The sequence below is a fragment of the Equus przewalskii genome, chromosome 25 (genome assembly GCF_037783145.1).
Source record: "Equus przewalskii isolate Varuska chromosome 25, EquPr2, whole genome shotgun sequence".
NCBI lineage: Eukaryota > Metazoa > Chordata > Mammalia > Perissodactyla > Equidae > Equus > Equus przewalskii.
In genome coordinates, this window is record NC_091855.1 from 18,825,201 (window position 1) to 18,844,544 (window position 19,344).

At 44.7% G+C, this 19,344-nt stretch overlaps 1 protein-coding gene across 3 annotated transcripts; it reads left to right on the forward strand.

Annotated features, from left to right (window-relative positions):
* Positions 1-5,255: 5,255 nt before the first annotated feature.
* ACOT6 (acyl-CoA thioesterase 6) lies at positions 5,256-17,922 on the forward strand. Of its 3 annotated transcripts, none has more exons than XM_070593830.1 (4): positions 5,256-5,843; positions 7,808-8,010; positions 9,556-9,964; positions 17,554-17,922. In XM_070593830.1, exons 1-4 carry the CDS (start codon positions 5,387-5,389, stop codon positions 17,610-17,612), a joined length of 1,128 nt encoding a protein of 375 aa, XP_070449931.1. In that variant the 5' UTR covers positions 5,256-5,386; the 3' UTR covers positions 17,613-17,922. The 3 variants fall into 3 exon arrangements, with proteins under 3 accessions (XP_070449931.1, XP_008533020.1, XP_008533021.1); XM_008534798.2 differs by lacking the exon at positions 17,554-17,922 and adding an exon at positions 10,751-13,409; XM_008534799.2 differs by lacking the exon at positions 17,554-17,922 and having other exon boundaries at positions 9,556-13,409.
* The last annotated feature ends 1,422 nt before the right edge of the window (positions 17,923-19,344 follow it).

Genomic DNA, 19,344 nt, shown 5'->3' on the forward strand with positions numbered 1-19,344 from the left:
TTTCCCCACATTAAACCCAGCATATATGGGGTTAAAACCAAAACACTCATTCCTGCTTACTCTCTGGCTTCCTGGCTCCAGAATCCACTATCCTCCATGGAGACACACATCATCAAAGACAAGCACCTGGAGCATCTCCTCCCCGCAAAGAGATACAGGCTGGTGGGAAAGCTGCTGACCAGTCAGGTCACGGGCTCCCTCATCTCTGCAAGTAGTCTCAAGGCCAAAGACAGGCTGGTGGGAAAGCTCCAACCAGCAAGGCCATATGCTCCCCCTCCCCTACCTAAAACCCCAAATAAAAACCTTTCCTTTTAGCTTTTCAGGGAGTTTGGGATTTCAGCGTTAGCTGCCCTCTCTCCTTGCTCAGCGCTGTGCAAAAATAAAATTCCTACTTTCTTGCACCACACCCGGTGTCAGAGATTGGCTTGCTGCGCAACGGGTGAGCGAACTCACTTCAGGTTCGGTAACAGCAATACTAGAGAAGGAAGAGCAAGGCTGCGAAGGGACAATTAACAGACACATATTGAGAAGACGCCTACTGACTCACTAGGAAATCCAATTCTCATTGTGATATCCAACCAGACTTCTGGAAAACCTACCTGATATTGGTTACTAGGGTCATGGAATAAAGGCTGAGAGACAGTCACATGGACTGGGCTGAACTGGGGAAGTGAGGGTCTCATAGTGAGGACTCAACTGTATTTGACGGTCCCAGTGATAGCTGGACTGTTTTGGTGTTTGATGAGATTATGGAGATTACTATGAGCCCAATTATGAGATGTTGGAAAACAAGTGCAGTCACAGAGAATCGTAATAGAAGGAATCAGGAATGATCCAAAAGAGGCCATTTGAACCAGCCCGAGGCAGGCTGCCCCAGTTGTCCAAACGGACTGCTTTTCACTAAAATGCAAAACAACCAACATTCCTGTTTTCCCAAAGATGTACATCCTGCTCTTCCAGATGCTGAGAGGCAGACTGTTGCAGGGCATGGATGGTGTTGGTGGTGAACCGTCAGAGAACTGACAAATAAGAATGTATTTTTGTGAGCCACTGTTTCCTTCTGTTCATGTAACAGTTGTGGTACTGAACCATGTTCGTTTTTGCCCCCTGCCTAAAAAGCCAATCAGCAAGATGACGAGATTGCAGCATAGAGAGAGTTTACTTACATGGCAGCCATGTGAGGAAGCAAGAGCATGAGCCTCAAATTCGCTTCCCTGAAAATAGGGACTCAGGGATATTTATGGGATGGGGGCAAGGTGGTCTGAAATGTGGAGAGAGGTGATTGGAGGTGAGGAAAGGTGAGGTAACTGATGATCTGCGACAAGCGTGGTCAGACTCCATGCCTCTTCATAGGACCCATGTTCACAAAATGGTGACGTTAGCTGCATGTGAGGGTGGAGTTTTTAGCCTCTTGAAGTCAAAAGGTCACCTATCAAACATCTGCACGGGGCCAGTTGATGAACTGGTGGTCTCAACCGGCCTGAAGTGGACAAGGAGTTATAATTCCTGAAAAACAGCTCACACACCCATTACCATGGTGACCCAGGCTCCAGGAAGATGTTATCTATAGGAACCTAGTGGGAGTCAGAGAGCATATTGCCTCAGCAGCACAGTTAACCGTGGGTGGGTTCAACAGTGGGTGGGTAAAAGCTATAACCAGTAACTGCAAAAAGGAAAAAAACTTTTCAGTTCCTAGGTACTTAATCATCAATGGGTAACTCTCTGCCAGTTTCAGTTACTATCTGGTCATTGCTCACTGGTGATTTAATGAAACTACAAAAGGAACGATGTAGGACCTGTAGGACTGGATCTCTCACGGTCCCCAGTGACAGCTGCTACCAGGGCAAAACTCTTGGCAAGCGGTCAACTGGGTAATGTCCATAGTTCAAAGTTCTGGGAAGTGAGCAAGAGAGGGCTCACCAGGTTAAGGATGAAGCTGTTTTTGTGCCCACACAGTAAATGGCTGTTTCAAAAGCTATGGCTTCCATTTCACCTAATGTCTTTGAATGTAGGGAGACTCTCCATACAGACTAAGGGTGAGGCCCCTTAAAGGACACGTGACCCTGATGTCCTGTCTCTCTAGACCTGTTACAACATCAGATTCCTCTGGAGAAACCATATGCCTGAGTCCAGATGCGCTGGACAAGAGAAATAATCACGTATTTCAGGGGATTTTAGATACAGATTCAAGGATAATGCAAATTCCTGGAAACTCCAGTCAGATGGAAAAGACTGTGTCTGAGGCTATGGAGGAGGAAGGATCGGAGGTGGACAGGTTTTACTAGGCCTACAAGTCAGACACTGAGGACCAATTACCCTCTACAGTGGTCTCTTCACTCCTTGACTTCTTTTTTTAAAGACTTTTTATTTTGAAATAATTTGAGGCTTACAGAAATGTGGCAAGAATAGTATAGGATTCCCTTTACCCTTCATCTGGCTACCCCTAATGTTAACACCTTACAAAACCATAGCACAAATATCAGAATCAGGAAATTAACATTCATATAATACTACTAACCATGACAGTATTATTGGAATTAACTAATTGTTACTTGGAGAAAGGATTTACTCAAAAGGGTGGTATATTGGCTGCTAAAAATGGAAACATGTAGAGCTGTCTTGTCCCAACAAAACTGTAAAGATGAAATAGTACCAGGCCCAGGACCACAGGTGAGACGGGAGTAATTGGGAGTCTGTCCCCACCTCCAGCTTTCCCCTTTAGCTCTCAGTTGGGTTATCTGAAAAGCACATGGAGCGCAGATGTTACTGAAGATTACAGAGAACTAGCTGACCTTGTGCTAACTGTGGCTGCCAGTGTTCCTCTGTAGGAAGATCTTTCTAAATCACCCCTGACTGGCATCCTTTTATCGATCTTACTAGGGCATTGCTTTCAATCCCAGTACATTTTCGACATCAACAGCAGTTTGCTGTCACTTGGCAGCGAGTGGTTTCCAGTCTTGCCTCCGAGATCTTTCAGTTCTCTAACATTTGTCATCTTCTGTTAGGGTGGGAATTAAACAGACGTCCTAAACCTGATTCAGATATTGAAAGTACTCCTTAGGTTGATGGCCTACTGATCAGAGGGGACTCTGAAGCAATCATTTCTGAAGCTCAGCCTTTCCATATTGAATTTATATTGAAAGGCAGTGTGCTATTAAGCATGGCAAAGTTCAGGAGCCCTTGCTCAGATAGAAATCTTTCTGGAAGTGTCATTGTCCGGGGAAACCAGAGAAATTGTACAGGCAAAGGCTTTTGTCCATCCATGAAGTCGCTCCCCCTAAACAGAGACACAGGAATTAATTTTTATATGTAATACTGGAGATGTCATGTATCTGGGTGTTAAGTGACAGCCACTTCAGTCAGTCACCAGACAAGCACTGGAATGTCTCTGAGGCCACTCCCCTCCCTCGAGGGCAAAGTCTGTTCTTCTAGCAGCTGATGCGGGTACAGGTCACCGGTCCCACTGCCACTTGGCTGCTCGGCCTCTGCTTCTTCTGTGGAGTCCCCAAGGGCACAATTCCCCAGAGGAGGGCACTTCTGAATGGCCCAGCCCAGGCTCCTCCTTAGCTGCTGTTCCCTCGTGTGCCTGGGAGCCATCTCTGTGCCTCTTCACAGCCACCTCGGCATCAGGGAAGGGAGAGGGAGAAGCCGCGTTTCTCCCAGCCTTTTCTGAAATCTGAGTGCAGATGTCAATTATTGCGCTGGTGGCCACAGCACTCAGGTAAAACTCTTTGCAAGCTCAGTGTTCCTAGATTGACGACAGCCTGTAACACTATAAACAATAGGTGTTCTCACTAAACTCTGAGATCTGGGGTCTAGTCTGATATCTTTTTGTTTCATTTATAAATATTTATTGAGCTTCTGTTTCCTGGGCATCTTCCATGTACTCCATCCAGCCTGCTCCGTGCGTGAGAAGGGTCAGCTAATGTTTGGCTTCAGCCAAAGAGAAGCACGCACAAGATACTGAAGGGCATGAGGAGAATGAGGTCAAGGTGTCTATTCTCCTCACTCCTGCCACCTCACGATAGGTTGCCTGCCTCTCTCCATGAAGGCGACAGCTCCTGCCAGGTATCCTCTCCCCTGAGCCTACAGGCCCAAGGTTCTGCACCAAACCTTGTTGGCTTTTTTATTTAACCTTGCCCATACCTTTGCAAACAGTCCCTTATGAAACTCTCCTCAAATTGCCCAGTTTGAAAGCGCCACTTGTTTCCTGCCACAATTCTGATACAACTCAACACGGACACCGTGGTGGCCAGATCCGAGAGTTAAGGACTGTTCTCCACAAGCCCATCTGGGTGAGCAGTGTGGGATAGGCTCCCGAGAGACCAAAGAAAAGACCCGGAGACAGAGAAAAGGACATATAGGTTTATTGGGAGTTACTTAGAGGGAAGGTCCAGTGGAGGCCGGCTGGACAGCAACGACCACAAGCTACCACCCTGAGAGAAGGTTGCTTAAGTAGGCAGAGGAACAAAGGCTGCAAGTGTGCCAAGCGGGAACGCCCCTGTATGACCCACAGTCCAAGGATCAGAGCGCCACCCCTCCCCCGCCCCGGGCCTCCGTGTTCCCTCAGACCCGAGGGTCTTGGTGCTAACTCTCTCATGAGAAACCAGCTGGGTTGGCCAAGCCCGGGACTGTTATCATTGTGAGTGCTGGTGTAGCCCAAACAAGGAGCCTCAAAGACACATGGTTTTTAAAGGCGCACGCCAGCTAAAGCCCCTACAAGGACCAAAACTCTGAGCACCTGCTTTAGGTCTATCATTGTGGTGTGTTCACATATGTTAACCTATGTAACCATCACAATAAGCCTTTTACAGATAAGGAATCTGGTTTCAGAGGCTTCATTATGTGCCTTGCCAAGGATCACCATGCTATTAAAGAGCAGGGTCAGACTGGAAACCAGTTAAGTTTCACTGCATAAACATCTACATGCTCTGGAAGACATTCCAGGTAGCCTTAGTTCTAAGAAAAAGGCTTGTTAAAGGATTGGGGGATGAGAAAGAGATTAGGACTATGTTTTTCCACTGATCACCCGAATTACAACTACCTGGGATGATTTTTAAAACTCCAGATTCTTGGAACTGCCAGTATGTTTCCCAATCCACTAGCTCTCAACAGTCGCTGTACCTCTGTTTCGACACTCGACACAGTGGATTGCAGGATTAGTAATTAACTCTGATCTTGGCAGACACTTTCTCCCACTCAGGCGCAAGGGGAATGGCCCCCACTCTAGGCGATCTCACACAGCAGCTTAGAGAGTGTCTCCTGCCCGCCCAAACGGAGTAAGGACAAAGGTTCCAACTGCTCCTGCTTCCCAGAGGGGTGGAGAGACGCCCCGCCAACCCGTGACTCCGCCGAGCCAGGCCGCCCCTTTCCGGCGCAGATCCGCATGGCGGCGACGGTGACCGTGGAGCCCGCGGGCCGCTGCCTCTGGGACGAGCCCGTGCGCATCGCCGTGCGCGGCCTGGCCCCGGGGCAGCCGGTCACGCTGCGCGCGTCCCTGCGCGACGAGAAGGGCGCGCTCTTCCGGGCCCACGCGCGCTACCGCGCCGACGCCACGGGCCTGCTGGACCTGGAGCGCGCGCCCGCGCTGGGCGGCAGCTTCGCGGGGCTCGAGCCCATGGGGCTCCTCTGGGCCCTGGAGCCCGAGAAGCCCCTGCTGCGGCTGGTGAAGCGGGACGTGCAGACGCCGTTCGCCGTGCAGCTGGAGGTGCTCGACGGCCACGAGCCCGAGGCCGGGCGGCTGCTGGGCCGGGCGGTGCACGAGCGCGCCTTCCTGGGCCCCGGGGTGCGGCGGGAGCCGGTGCGCGCGGGCCGGGTGCGCGCCACGCTCTTCCTGCCGCCAGGTGAGCCGCTCCCTTTCCAGACTGTACTGGAGAGACCAGTGGAGTCCCAAGACCGTGGGCGACCCCTTGCCTGTCCCGGGAACCCACATGGTTGTGGAACTTTCCTAAAGTGGTCACCGCGCTGTAGATTCTATTATGGATTCTGGGGAGAAGTTTTTCTTCTTTTAAGTTTCAGGTTACTTCCTGGAGGCATTGTCACTCCCATAACTATACTAAAAGTGCATTTATTTAGAGCCACTCTGTGCCAGCCGTGTGACTGTGTTTCAGATACCAATAGTAGGTAATGACTTCGGCTGTTGTGCAAGAGTGATTTTTGCCTCCTTTCACATCAATTTCCAAGGAGGCTAAAATCCACAGACAGAGGCAGTGCCCCATAATCCTACAAAACAAACAAAAACCTCTCTGATGGTCCGCTCTCCCCCTACCATAAACAGTCTGTCAGTGGTTCTCAACCTGGGATGATTTCCCCCCACTCCAGGGGACATTTGGCAGTATCTGGATATATTTTTGGTTGTCACAACTGGGGGGTGGGGATGGGAGGGTATTGGCATCTAGTGGATAGAGGCCAGAGATGCTGCTAAACATCTATAGTGCACAGGACAGCCCCACATCAAAGAAATATCTTATTCAAACGTCTGTAGTGCACAGGTGGAGAAACCCTAAAGTTAAAACAAGGGGTTTTGCTATGTAAAAGTGGCCTGGGAACGAGACCCCTGACCCCCCGCTTCCAACCAGATTCTTGACTGAAGCCTCTACTATATAGAAGCTGGAGTTTCCAGAGCTCACAGAATCCCTAAACTCAATTCTGTGATTATTCTCCAATACAAAAGTCCTGCTGTAGTCTTATAGCTCTTCCACAATTCACAACCTTAACTAGTGGATGCTCACTCAACTGTGAACTCCTGGGGCTGGAATTAGGTCTTACCCATCTCTGTATTCCTAGAGGCTTCACAGGCATAGAGTAAGGAGCTCGATAAATCATACTGACTTTTTCACTAAGAATCTCCTAAAAACTTTCTTTAAAAAAAATATCTTTCACCTCCTAGCTATGGTATGTGATATTCCAGTCAAGTCAATCTTGTAACTATTTCAGTGTCTACTATGTGGTCCACTTAAAATTCATTGTTTTCTATCTCCAAGTCTCTTGTAAATAATGTAGCTGGGTTCAATAATTTAACAAATGTGTATTAAGTCAAGGACTGTGCTACATACTGGGATGCAGTAGCTAGCAAAATCAGACATGGGCCTCACTGTACTTACAGCCTAATAGAGGATATAGGCAACTATACTGGTACCTATCAGTGTGGTAAGTGCTGTGTCTGCAGAAGTACAGCCTAGGGTGCTGGTGGGAACATTGAGAAGACTATCTAAGGCAACTCAGCCTTGGTGGGGATCTGGGAAGGCTTCCAGGAAGGGAGATCTAAACTTAGATTTGAAGAATGAGGAGTCAACCAGGTCAATAAAGGTGGAGAGGGGAGGAGAACAGTGTATCCCATTTTCAGGGGCCAAAGAGAACGTGGCACACTTAGGGTTGGTGTTCTTTAAGGCTGGAGCAGAGGGTGCTCTGAAGTGGAGAGTGTGTTCTAATAATCCCCTATATAGTAGAGTGCGTGACAGCTCTCAAAGCATTCTCAAATCAAATTTTTTTTCAGGAAAATTTTGTGGAAAATGTACATCTCATCATCATATGTTATTTCTAATTTGGTTTATTTATATTATTGTTTTTTGAAAATTTATGAAAAGTTCTGGAGAAAATAAGGTATTTTGTTCCTCCTCCCTTCTCCTCGAAGGTTACTAAAAAAAAAGGGGGGGGGGGGCAGAGTAAACAGAGTCCTTCTTCCACCAACCCACCCAGCCCTAGCCTTCCTTGCTTCAAAAACTTCTCTTTGCTGACTGCCAAAATCTGAACCCCAAGAGTGTATTTTGAAAGTCTAAAGCTCCTTATGATATGTGGTGCTCTCCAGGCACAGGGCCCTTCTCTGGGATCATCGATTTGTTTGGAACTGGTGGTGGCCTTTGTGAATACAGGGCCAGCCTCCTGGCTGGACATGGTTTTGCTGTGCTTGCTCTGGCGTATTTCAGATTTGAAGACCTCCCTGAATATTTAAATGATGTGCACCTGGAGTACTTTGAAGAAGCCGTGCACTTCATGCTGCAGCATCCAAAGGTGGGTTCTGGCCTGAACGCAGAGGAGAGGGGTTGGAGTGGACACAGGGCTGGATCTAAAAGCCCTACCAGGACGCCAGGGGCTGGAAGTATGCCATGAGACACAAAGGCTCCTTCAAACGTTACTAGTATTATATTTTCATTTCTACCCATCTCTCGCCAATCCCTCAAAACTCACCTGTTTAGTTCCCTTTAATTCTAAACCATAATTCAAAGAGCTGGACTAAAAAGTTACTACCCTTAAATTCTGGTTCTGCATCTACCACCAGGTGGCCTTATAATCCTGAATAAGGCAATTGCTCTCTCTGTTTTTCTCATTTATAAGATTAATGTAATTACATACAAGAAAAAGTTTGACTATAAAGAAACATTTTTGAGACAATTGGTGACATTTGAATAGGGACTATATATTTGATGATGTTAAGGAATCATTAATTTTGTTAAGTGTGATAACGGTATTGTAGTTTTATGGAGGAAGTTCTTATCTGAGACTGGAAAAAATTAATTAAAATATTTTGGCATGTTTATAAATGGAATACATACTCTATGCTCCTATCTGGACTTAAAAAGACCCAAACATTCTAATGTTAAGGAGTAAGACGTTCTGCAAGCTCTGTAGGATCGTCTAACTCTGTTAGAATTCAGGGACTGGTCTCTCGGCAGAGCTGCGAAAATCTAGATGATCTTGAATTGTGATGATTGGTTTATTTACGGGAGATAAGGCCCCTGGGGAAAAGAAGAGACCAATATATAAGGTCAGTTCCACCCTTAGACCTAGGCAAGAGGGGCTTCTGGCCTGGGCCTCTTGTTTTAGGCCACACTCTGGCCTTCCTTTGGCTGCATCTCCATTCATAGGGTGAGGAATCCGAGGGACCAAGGGAATGTGTCCACCAAAAACCCATGTGCCCCCCAACCACGCCCTTAGCATCTGGAACCCCAGAATATTCTGCTGAACAGCACTGATCCTGCTTCCAGGCCCTATGCCTCTTCCCTGGGTCCAGCAATGTGAATACACCTAGGCCTTAAACATATTGTCTAGGTGTCCACACACAAGTGTGAGAGTCCCCTTAAGGTGCATGATGGAGCCAAGAGATCGGAAGAGAAGGAGGTGGGCTAGGGACCAGGGACTAGAGCCAGGGGTTGGCTCTTCCCTATGCCATGTTCCAGCACAGAACTCCAAGGAGTTCCAAGATTTTACATTTGAGCCTGACCTTATAAATTGTTATGGAGGTATATTTATCAAGGTAGGAGAAAAGAATGTATTTTATTTAACACTTTGTTCATTTGATTTATAACTTTTCAAAATTTAAGTATAGGGTATAAGGGCCTCTGTGTGTACTCTTGACCTAAGCCATAAATATTAGTGGAGGGCCTGTGTACTAGGATATCAATTGATTTGCTTATTAGAAGACACTTGAACTTTATAGGTTGTTGCATAAGGAAGGAAAGCAAATGATATTTGAGAAAGCTACCTAGATAATGTAAAATCTTCGTGTATGTCCTCCATTTATGAATTCTAGGCTTGTTCTCTCTCTCTCTTCATCAGATGAAAGGACCTAGTGTTGGGCTTCTTGGCTTCTCCAAAGGAGGTGATCTGTGTCTCTCAATGGCCTCTTTCCTAAAGAACATCACAGCCACCGTACTTATCAATGCCTGTGTGGCCAACACAATAGCTCCTCTGCATTACAAGGGTATGATTATTCCTAATCTCAGCAATGACCCAGGAAAACATGCGATCACTGAATCAGGCCTTTTGGATTTCATGGATATTTGGAACAATCCACTGGAGGAACCCAACCACCAAAGTCTTATTCCATTGGAAAAGGCCCAGGGGCCCTTCCTGTTTATTGTTGGCATGGATGATCATAACTGGAAGAGTGAATGCTACGCTCGTATAGCCTCTGAACGGTTACAAGCCCATGGGAAAGACAAACCCCAGATAATCTACTATCCAGGTACTGGTCACTGTATTGACCCACCTTATTTTCCTCCTTCTAGAGCCTCTGTGCATGCATTGTTAGGCCAAGCAATATTCTATGGAGGTGAGCCAAAGGCTCATTCAAGGGCACAGGTAGATGCCTGGCAGCAAATTCAAACTTTCTTCCATAAACATCTCAATGGTAAAAAATCTGTCAAGCCCAGCAAAATATAACATTATAATCATAGACCAGATACTACTAACAAAAATCGTATTCATACAACATCTATTGGGTTTTCCCGAGCACCTGGGAACCTTTTTGTAACAAAGCAACTATCTTGGCTTCCTTGTCAGTCCTACTGGATTCTCAGCCTTTGCAACCCTCCTTTCTTCACTGCTGGGTCCACCCCTCTCTCCCCTGAACTTTACCCAGTGTGTAGGTTTAACCCATATCTTATCTGTAGGACCAACCTGAGCTTTAAGCAGGATAAATGTAAGAAGTGCTTGCTCAACTCTCAATTGCTGGCCTAGCTTTGGCCTTGTGTTCTGGTTCTGAGGACTGAGCTCCTGTTTTGCTAAGACTCCCAGATCCCCTTTGGGCCCTAACTGACCATGTCTGAACCTTGGGAACCTGCCTATTTGAGTCCCTTAAGGAGTGGGCTCTGGTTCATTCTTGCCAGTACACATTCCTGAATACATACAAAGTAAAGTTGAATCCTTTATGACAAAATGCGTTGTAAGCAAAACAGTATATTGACATATATTGTTGATATACTTCCTCTATATTTACTGTCTGCCTGAATTCTCAATCTTGCCTGCCTAGAGGAACGCCTTGGTGGCAACAGATTTTCTGGACTATGCCCTATGGGCCACTGCGTAATCTTTGGATGTCATGTTATGCCTGCCAAATCAGACTTCCTCCAACACCATCTGCTCCTATTACCTTTCTACTGGGAAGGACTGGGATCGGTCTGCTTCAACCCATTGCAATGCACTGAGCACTATCTAGAGTCATAAGAGACAAGAAAAGAGGGTCTTCCTTGAGTGGAAGACACATCACGTGGTTTGCTGGGCACATATAAAATCTTTCACCAATTTGAGTATCCAAGCAAATGCTCATTAGACATTAACTAATGAAAAGAAGGATTCCTTAGAAGTAACTTAATTTTGATCAATTGTCAAAAATATGTGTCAAATGTAGTTATTCACTATGTAGTATAATTTTCTATGATGGGAATTCTTGGAGCCTCTCCTTTAACTCACTCCCAGATGATCCTGCTACCCTTGAGATGCCTTTGGGATGGGGGAATCACAGGATGAAGTTATAAGGAAAGCAGCTGGGAGGGTGAGAGAAGAGAGCCAAAAAGAGAGCATCAGAAGCTAAGCATGAGGATGATGACTAAACATCTCTGTACTAAAGCACTAGGTGTAGGGACAGCCCTACAACTCCATTTCCTCTTACTGATAAAGTAGCCTAGAAATGACCTGCACTGACTAGAGATATTTGGTCACTTTCCCCTCAAAGTTGACTATATGTAGCCACCTGTCTCTAATATTTCAAAAAGAATTTCAGGTTGTTACAAAGCTACATAAAATATAGTAAATGTGAATTCATAGGGAGAAAGAGAAAAGGTATCCATAAAATGGAGCCACAAATGAGGCTAATACAATAGTGCTTATTATGAAGTCCTATATACTCGCCTTAATTGGGCCACTCATTCAGTCTTATGTTTTCTAGTGGTTTATGGAAAGAAGTAAACCCAATCAGTTACACAAAATTTACAGCATTCATAAAAGCAAAGCTTAGAAATCAATTTCTCCCACTAAGAAACATTAAGTGACATAAAAGGTAGTGTATCCTCAAGGATGTGTCTACAGATGTAAATCCCAGACTCTACCACTCACTGTATGAACTTGGGTAAGTTATTAACCTCTCTATGCCTTTATTTCCTCATCTCTAAAGCAGGGATAATAATAATAGTGATAATAGAAACTACCTCATTGCACTGTTGTGATTAAATTAGATAATCCAAGTAAAGCACTTACATTATTTAAACTCTCAAATATTAGCTCTTATTTCAGATGAGGAAATTGAGACCCGGGAAGGTTAAGACATATACCTGGTTGATGGGAGAACTGGGTCAGTCCAAACTCCAAAGCCTATGGCCTTCATTGACCATGGGCTCTACTGCCTTCTAGCCAGAAGAGACATGCTCCTCTTGTGCAGAGCTGCATGAAGAGGGTTACTGGAAAGTTAAGGGTAAATTAGGGTCACATAATGGAGGCTCCATAAGCCGAATTGGAGAGTTCAGATTTAAAATGATAAAAAAATAAGGAACTATTTTTAACATATTGATTTTTTTTTAATGGCTGCCAGTAATTTTTCCTTGAAGCTTAGTGGCTCAAAGCAGTTGAAGCCTAAAAAAAATTTAATTGGAGACACTTTTAAAAAAGAAAACAACGGAAAACAAATCAGAAAATATAATGAAATTCAGCCCATTGTTCTTTTCTTTGTCCATCTAATAACCTTCAATGTACTTCCCACAGGGTAAGAAAGGCTAATAGAGAATTTTGAAAGCAAATAGATGTTTTCGTCAACTGAGCATTTAAAATATATTTGTATAAACCTATTACATATTTCAGCCAGCTAAAAACACAAAGACTTCTTATTTCAAAGTATAACTAACCTATTATGTACATTCATTTTAAATGGTCTTTGAAGACTGGGAAGAAGAAATCTTGTAGAAGGCCTTCTGTTTCTTCAAGTGGTAACAAGCAGATATGCACAAAATCCAATATTCACAGCCACTATAATGATGGATTTGGGGGCAGAAGTCAAGATTACTTGAGTTCTTTTTCTAAAACTGGGGGTCAGGCATATATGTATATATTCTCCAAAGAGAGAGGGACCTTAACAAGTACTTTTCAAAGACAACAGGATTGTTAAAAGGCTCTAAAACCAGAAATTCTTGGTCTAGTGAGCATATGGTTTCAGCAGCAAATATTTTCGATTCACAAATCAGGATACATGACAATTATGATCTTATTTATGGGGTAAGTGGGATAAGATATTTGAAAATGAGATTGTTTTAAAAAATTCAAGATTTATATATACACCCTTCTTTCTTGACAGAGCAGTTTAATAGAATGTTTTCACTTGGGATAATTAACCTCACCTTACATATGCATTTCAATTAAGATGGAATTCTATAGCAGAAAAATTTTAAATTACAAATATCAATACATTCTTCATTGTAAAAGATTCAAGTAATACAGATAAAATAAAAGGTCTTTTTAATTTATTATTCAGTCTTCTCCCAGGGTAATTACTGTTACCAACTTGAAGTATACCAAGTATACCACAACTATTTTGTGTGCATGTACATGCATGTATTTGTATGAATGAAAAAAATTATGGTTTTGAGTTCAATGCCTTTTCTCTTTTTAAAAATAAATAAATAAATAAATGTCATATATTGTAAGCTTTTTTCCTCCATGTGTGAAAATAAACATTTTTAATACTTGTGCCAGGCCACAGGACAATAGAGATTATTTCCAGTGTATACATCTGTAGCGCTGCCTCATCTGAAACGCTTAAACTTTAACCTTGGCAGTCTTTCTTAATCCCGGGCAAAAATAATTTCAAGCAAGAAAAGGAATTCGGCAGGAGCCTAGTACACGTAGCCTCCTATGACCAGGCTTAGGGAACCGTATCCCCTGGTGGCCAGTCAGGGGTTTTAGAGAAGGCGACCCGCCAGCATTTTCTGTTGGAAATCATTAATTTCTTATTCTCGTTACGTCGAGGGGTAGGTGTGGGAGGAGTTCCTGCGTCTCTCCGGTGGTCCCATCGCCGGACTTCTAAAAGCACGAACGACCCGGGCCCTCCTAAGTCGCCCCTTCCTGCAGCCCTTTGCTGAGTGGCGCCGCAGGGACCAGCCCAGGTCCTCTTGCCCGCGGCGCTGCTCCCGGCCCTGGCCTGCCCAGCGGGGCCCGCCCCCGACCGCGGACCCTCCGTCCGGCGTGCGACAGGCCTTGTCTCTGGCTGGGGTCAAAGCCTCGAAGATGCCGGTGCCACATGGCGGGCAGCCTGGGCCGCGCTCTGAACCCCCGGGATGCCCTTCCAGCTCCGAGGTCGATGTCCACATCGTCCCTTGCTTCCCCAAAGGCCGCGACCCTGGCTGTCACACCCAAGACTGGGCTGGCCGGCGAGCTCCTGGATAGTAAAGTGGAGAGCTTAGGCCCCCGGGAGCGGTGACCCTGCGGCGTCAGCTGCCGAGGCCGCCGCCTCCATTCACTCGCCCCGCACGAGGCGGACGGCGGAGGGCTGAACTTGCCAGGGACCGGGCTCTGGGCGGCGACGTCACGGGCGTGCAGCCTCACGCCGGCTGGCTCGAAGGATCCCTGCCTCAGCCAGAGGCCGAGGGCGTGATGAGAACCCCCCCTCAAAAGGGAGGTGACAGTCCACCGCGCCGGCAACCGGCAGTGCCCCGGGCCCGGCGCTGGCCCCGCCCAGGTGCCCCGCTGGTTCTCCGGGCCCCGAGCCAGCCGCCTGCGGTGCGCCTTCCTGCTGCCACCGGGATGCGCGAGGTCTTTCCGCAGAGGGCCTTGCAGTGGGTTTAGGGAATTGATTTAGAAAGCTGGCTTGCTCTGCTAGCTAATTTGTCATCTGAAAACAAAGCTAGGGCCTAATTCCTTTATTTTGTCGCCTAGACACCAGGTGGGACATTCATTCCCCTAAAGCGGTGGTTGGGATTTAAATTTCATCTGCTCCGGTACCTCTCTTCTGCCAAAAGCCCATTCTCCAAACTCCTAGTGCTGCAGACGCTGTTCCTTGAGAGCTACACCTTGCAGGTGAACTATCCTAAGGCTAAAATTGCTGTCCAGTTTCTAGCATTAGCGCTGCTTTGCTTACCTCTGCTAGGCAGGGCTTTGTGTCAATTTAACTTTTCCTGTTATTTCTTATGAAAATGGCGAGAATACTGCATACAAATCTATCTTGCACTGATATCTGTTCAAGCCACAAAGTGACTGAAGTCCTATTATATTGTTCACTCTTACGCTGGCTTCATGTTAGGATAAAGATGACCTTTTTGTTGTTGTCTGACATACTCTAATGCCGTGGACGCCTTCAGCTTGATGATGTTCTGTTGCACATTTCATGGATCAAAGAACAACTTCCTTTGTAAATGGCGAAACCAGAGGCCTAACGTGTTTTTAACCAAATCACACAGCCAGGTGATGCTAAAATCAGGATGCAGTCAAACTCTTTGAGCTCCAAACTGACCTTCTTTTGGGAACTCCATAAACAGGCTGAGTGAGTGAATCAGTGAGTGAAATAATTAGGTTTTTTATTTTTAAAAGTCGGTCTGGCTTGTCCCCTACTCTCACCCTCCTTAGGAACAACTAAGAATCTTTTAAATGAGAGTTAAAACATTTTTGTATCTAGGAGGAGCGGCTTATTTATTTATTTATTTATTTTGGAGCTGGTCGGTAAGATCCTAGCAAATTTCCATACTGGGAATTAAATTACTAAACTGAAACAAGATAAACAAATTCTCAGTTATTTTAATGTGGTAATCAGGCTAGTATGTTGAAGCCTGTGGTTGAAAACTCTATTGCTGGAATGATTTGAGGCTCTGTATATCTTTTTCACAGTTTGCTTTAGGCTTTCTGGAACTAATCTTGACTCCAGAAATGCTTAAGATTTATCTAATTTTAAAAAGAGAAGGGGCCGGCCTGGTGGTGCAGCGGTTAAGTGCACACGTTCCACTTCTGTGGCCCTGGGTTCGCTGGCCCGGATCCCAGGTTCGGGCATGGCACCACTTGGCAAGCCATGCTGTGGCAGGCGTCCCACATATAAAGTAGAGGAAGATGAACATGGATGTTAGCTCAGGGCCAGTCTTCCTCAGCAAAAAGAGGATTGGCAACAGATGTTACCTCAGGGCTAATCTTCCTCAAAAAGTAAATAAATAAAAATAAAAAGAGCAGATCAAGATGTGCTGAGATATCTGAATGTTAAGAAAACCACTTTGTAAAAGTCACTGCCTTAATATGTACACCTCAGCTTTCACTTGGGTAGCTAAATGTGCCCTAGCTTGTTTCTAGATTTGAAAACTTAGAAATGGCCTCTCGTACTGGAATTTTAGATCTCTCAGTTTGATTTCTATCCTAATGTTCTTGCCTCTTATTCTGTTCTTACAGATTTATCTGGCACTTTTAGTTTGAATAACACAGAGGCATATATCTGAAAAATACTGGGAGGCAACTGGCTGAGAAATTCTTCTCTTGAAATGATGAATGAATAATACAATCTCCAATAGGAATTTTGAAAGAAATAACAGACCAACATTGGGAGGATATTAGTTTGACATTTTACTGCCTTTTCATATATATCGTTCACTTTATATTACACCTACATTAGACTTTTAAAATAGTTGGGGCGGTGGGGGGGAGGGGGGCTGGCCCCGTGGCCGAGTGGTTAAGTTCATACGCTCTGCTTCGGTTGCCCAGGGTTTTGCCAGTGTGCATCCTTGGCACAGACCAGCACTGCTCATCAGGCCATGCGGAGGCAGCATCCCACATGCCACAACTAGAAGGACCCACAACTAAAAATATACAACTATGTATGGGGGGGGAGGGCTTTAGGGAGAAAAAGAAAATCTTTAAAATAGTTGAGGGGCCGCCCCCGTGGTGAGGGGTTAAATTTCCACGTACTCTGCTTGGACGGCTGGGGTTTGCAGATACGGATCTTGGGCGTGGACCTACTCCACTCATCAGCCATGCTCTGGAGTTATCCCCCATACAAAATAGAGGAAGGTTGGCACAGACGTTAGCTCAGGGCGAATCTTCCTCACAAAAACAAAAAAACGTTTAAACCTTGTTTACTTATGGAGTTTGGTGATTCTGACTGTATCTTAAGTTCATTGAGAAGTCAAAAGGCCCTTTAAAGTTGGATGTCTTTTTTTTTAAATGAGATATTATACTTTCATAACTCAAAAACTGTAGAACTATTTGCTTAGATTTATCAGGACTTACACTTCAAACCAAAACGCTTTCCACATCTTTGGTGCTAATTTTTATGATTTTCCTTTTTTTTCGGTGAGGAAGATTAACATCTATTGCCAATCTTCCTCTTCTTTTTTTCTCCCCAAAGCCCTAGTACGTAGTTGTATATCCTAGTTGTAAGTCCTTCTAGTTCTCCTATGTGAGATGCCACCACAGCATGGCTTGATGAGCAGCGTGTAGGTCCGTGCCCAGGATCTGAATTGGTGAACCCCAGGCCACCGAAGCAGAGCATGCAAACTTAACCACTATGCCACCCGACTGGCCCCTAATTTTTATGATTTTTTTTTCCATTTCCCAGTGATTTTCTCATGGGGGGAAAAATGTAAAATATTTTTACATTTATAGCTTCAAAATAGCCCAAACAAGTGTCTATTTCAGCCACAACAATAAACCCATTTCAACCAAAACAGATGCTTTCCTTTCAAAGCAAATAGGCAGATGTTTAAAAAAGAAAAAAGACAAATTACACAATTAGAATTTTATTTAGTAAATGTTAGCTATCATAGTCCATTTAATGTTCTGTCATCTAACCCAAGATTAATCTCCTTTCCTCATTTATAGATGGCCCTTTTCCTGATTTGACTGATACGTTTAGCGATGGAGGATTAAATGAATCTTGAGCAAGTCTCTTGGCTTCTTGAGGTTTTGCTACTCTGAGGTTGCCATTTTTTTGCTGTGAAGATCTGCCTCCAATCACGAAGGACTTAAGTTTAGATTACTTTGAGGAGGCAGCTAAATTTGCGCAAAGTCACCCAAAGGCGAGTGGGATGGGAGAGAGATGTGTTTAAAATAAACTCATTAGGGCCAGGAGAGAGTGAATAAAGAAAGTGGTACTAATGGGTTGGAAAATATCTATAACAAATACCTGTTGAATGAATTAATGAATGAGTGGATAAATAAATAAATAAGCTATCTGATGAATACACAAAAGGCTTTTCTTTATTGAGGGCTTTGTGACCCCACTAACAAGCATACTTTCTTTTTTTCTCTCTATTTCTCCTTGTTTGTCTTTTTCTTCAGTCTCCAGGTCAAAGGGTCAAACAGTGAAGTGATTGGTTCTAGAAAAGGGGCAGAGTTGGCATTTTCCACCATTAGCTTTCTCCCTAATACAGCTGCAGTTGTGATCATCAATGGCTGCGTCTCTAACACAGCCACTGCCCTTACTTATGGTAGCTTAATCCTGACAGGACTGCCTTTTAACCTAGACAAAATCACTGCCATCGATTCAGGAGTATATGATGTTAATGAAGCGCTGGAGGACCCTTGGCTCCAGCCTACCAGGAAAACCACATCCCCCTCGGAAAAAGCCAGTGCCCATTTCCATTTTATCATTGGAGAGGACAACAGGCTTTGGAAGAGCTCTGTTTTGTGCTGACATGGCTGTGAAGCACCTCACAGAGCATGAGAAGACAAATTTCACTTTTTTAAGCCAACCTAATTCTGACCACCTTATAGCCTTTTTTGCTCTGTAGCCCTGAATCCCATTTTGGGGGTGCCTGTTTTGGGAAGTGGGCAGCTGAAAGCTCATGCTGTTGCTCAGGTTGAGTCTTGGAAGATCTTGGAGTTTTTGCACTTGGCATGTGGGGGAAAGGCTAATAACTAAACAGTCAAGTTTAGAATATGCTCAGAACAAATCAGAGAATAGACTGACTATTTTTGACAAACGACGACTGAGATCTGGACTTATCATGGGTATCTGCGAGCTTTTAAAAGAAGTAAAAATACTCGCTTCAGAGTCATCAGAGCCTGTAGCTTTGGTCCTGTCCATGTTCCTCCATGTTCTGTCTGTTTGAGCTTGAACTCAAGGTAATTGCTGACTGAAAACCAGTTTCAATCTGCCATTTATCCACCCTTCCTGCCTATCTTCCCTGTCACCTTCTGTACTTCCAAAGGTTTTTGAAAACTGGTGTATGATAATTAGTTTGCTCTGTCTGTCCCAGAGGTTTTAAAACTGTTTTGAACAGGGGTGAATACATGCATACAGGCCCCTGGTTTTATGATGAGGAACTACAGGGCTATGATCACTTTCTACAATAGTCAGAGGCTGGAGCGAATTCTAACACGATGACTTGGAGGGTAATTCGTGGTAGACTGAAGTCATAGAATCCTTTCTGCTGTTCATCATATTTTGATCTTTCTCTAGTTGCCACCTGTTCTAGGATCTTTAAGAAAGTTAGAAATCCTAAGACACGTGCTCTAAAAATGGCAACCAGTTACTGAGGAACACTTCCATTCTCTACAGTTCCCTCATCTCTGTATTTGTACTTTTAAAACTTTTCTTCACGCTTTGTTTCAAAAATATATTAAAAAATAGGCAGATTCCGGCTTATAGTCCCAAGTTGATAATTACAC

Bases quoted from the DNA above. Each gene is read 5' to 3' on its own strand.
- ACOT6 (XM_008534799.2), top strand. From the start codon at position 5,387: ATGGCGGCGACGGTGACCGTGGAGCCCGCGGGCCGCTGCCTCTGGGAC. The intron at 5,844-7,807 runs GTGAGCCGCTCC...GGTGCTCTCCAG, and splicing joins CACGCTCTTCCTGCCGCCAG to GCACAGGGCCCTTCTCTGGG. The intron at 8,011-9,555 runs GTGGGTTCTGGC...TCTCTTCATCAG, and splicing joins TCATGCTGCAGCATCCAAAG to ATGAAAGGACCTAGTGTTGG.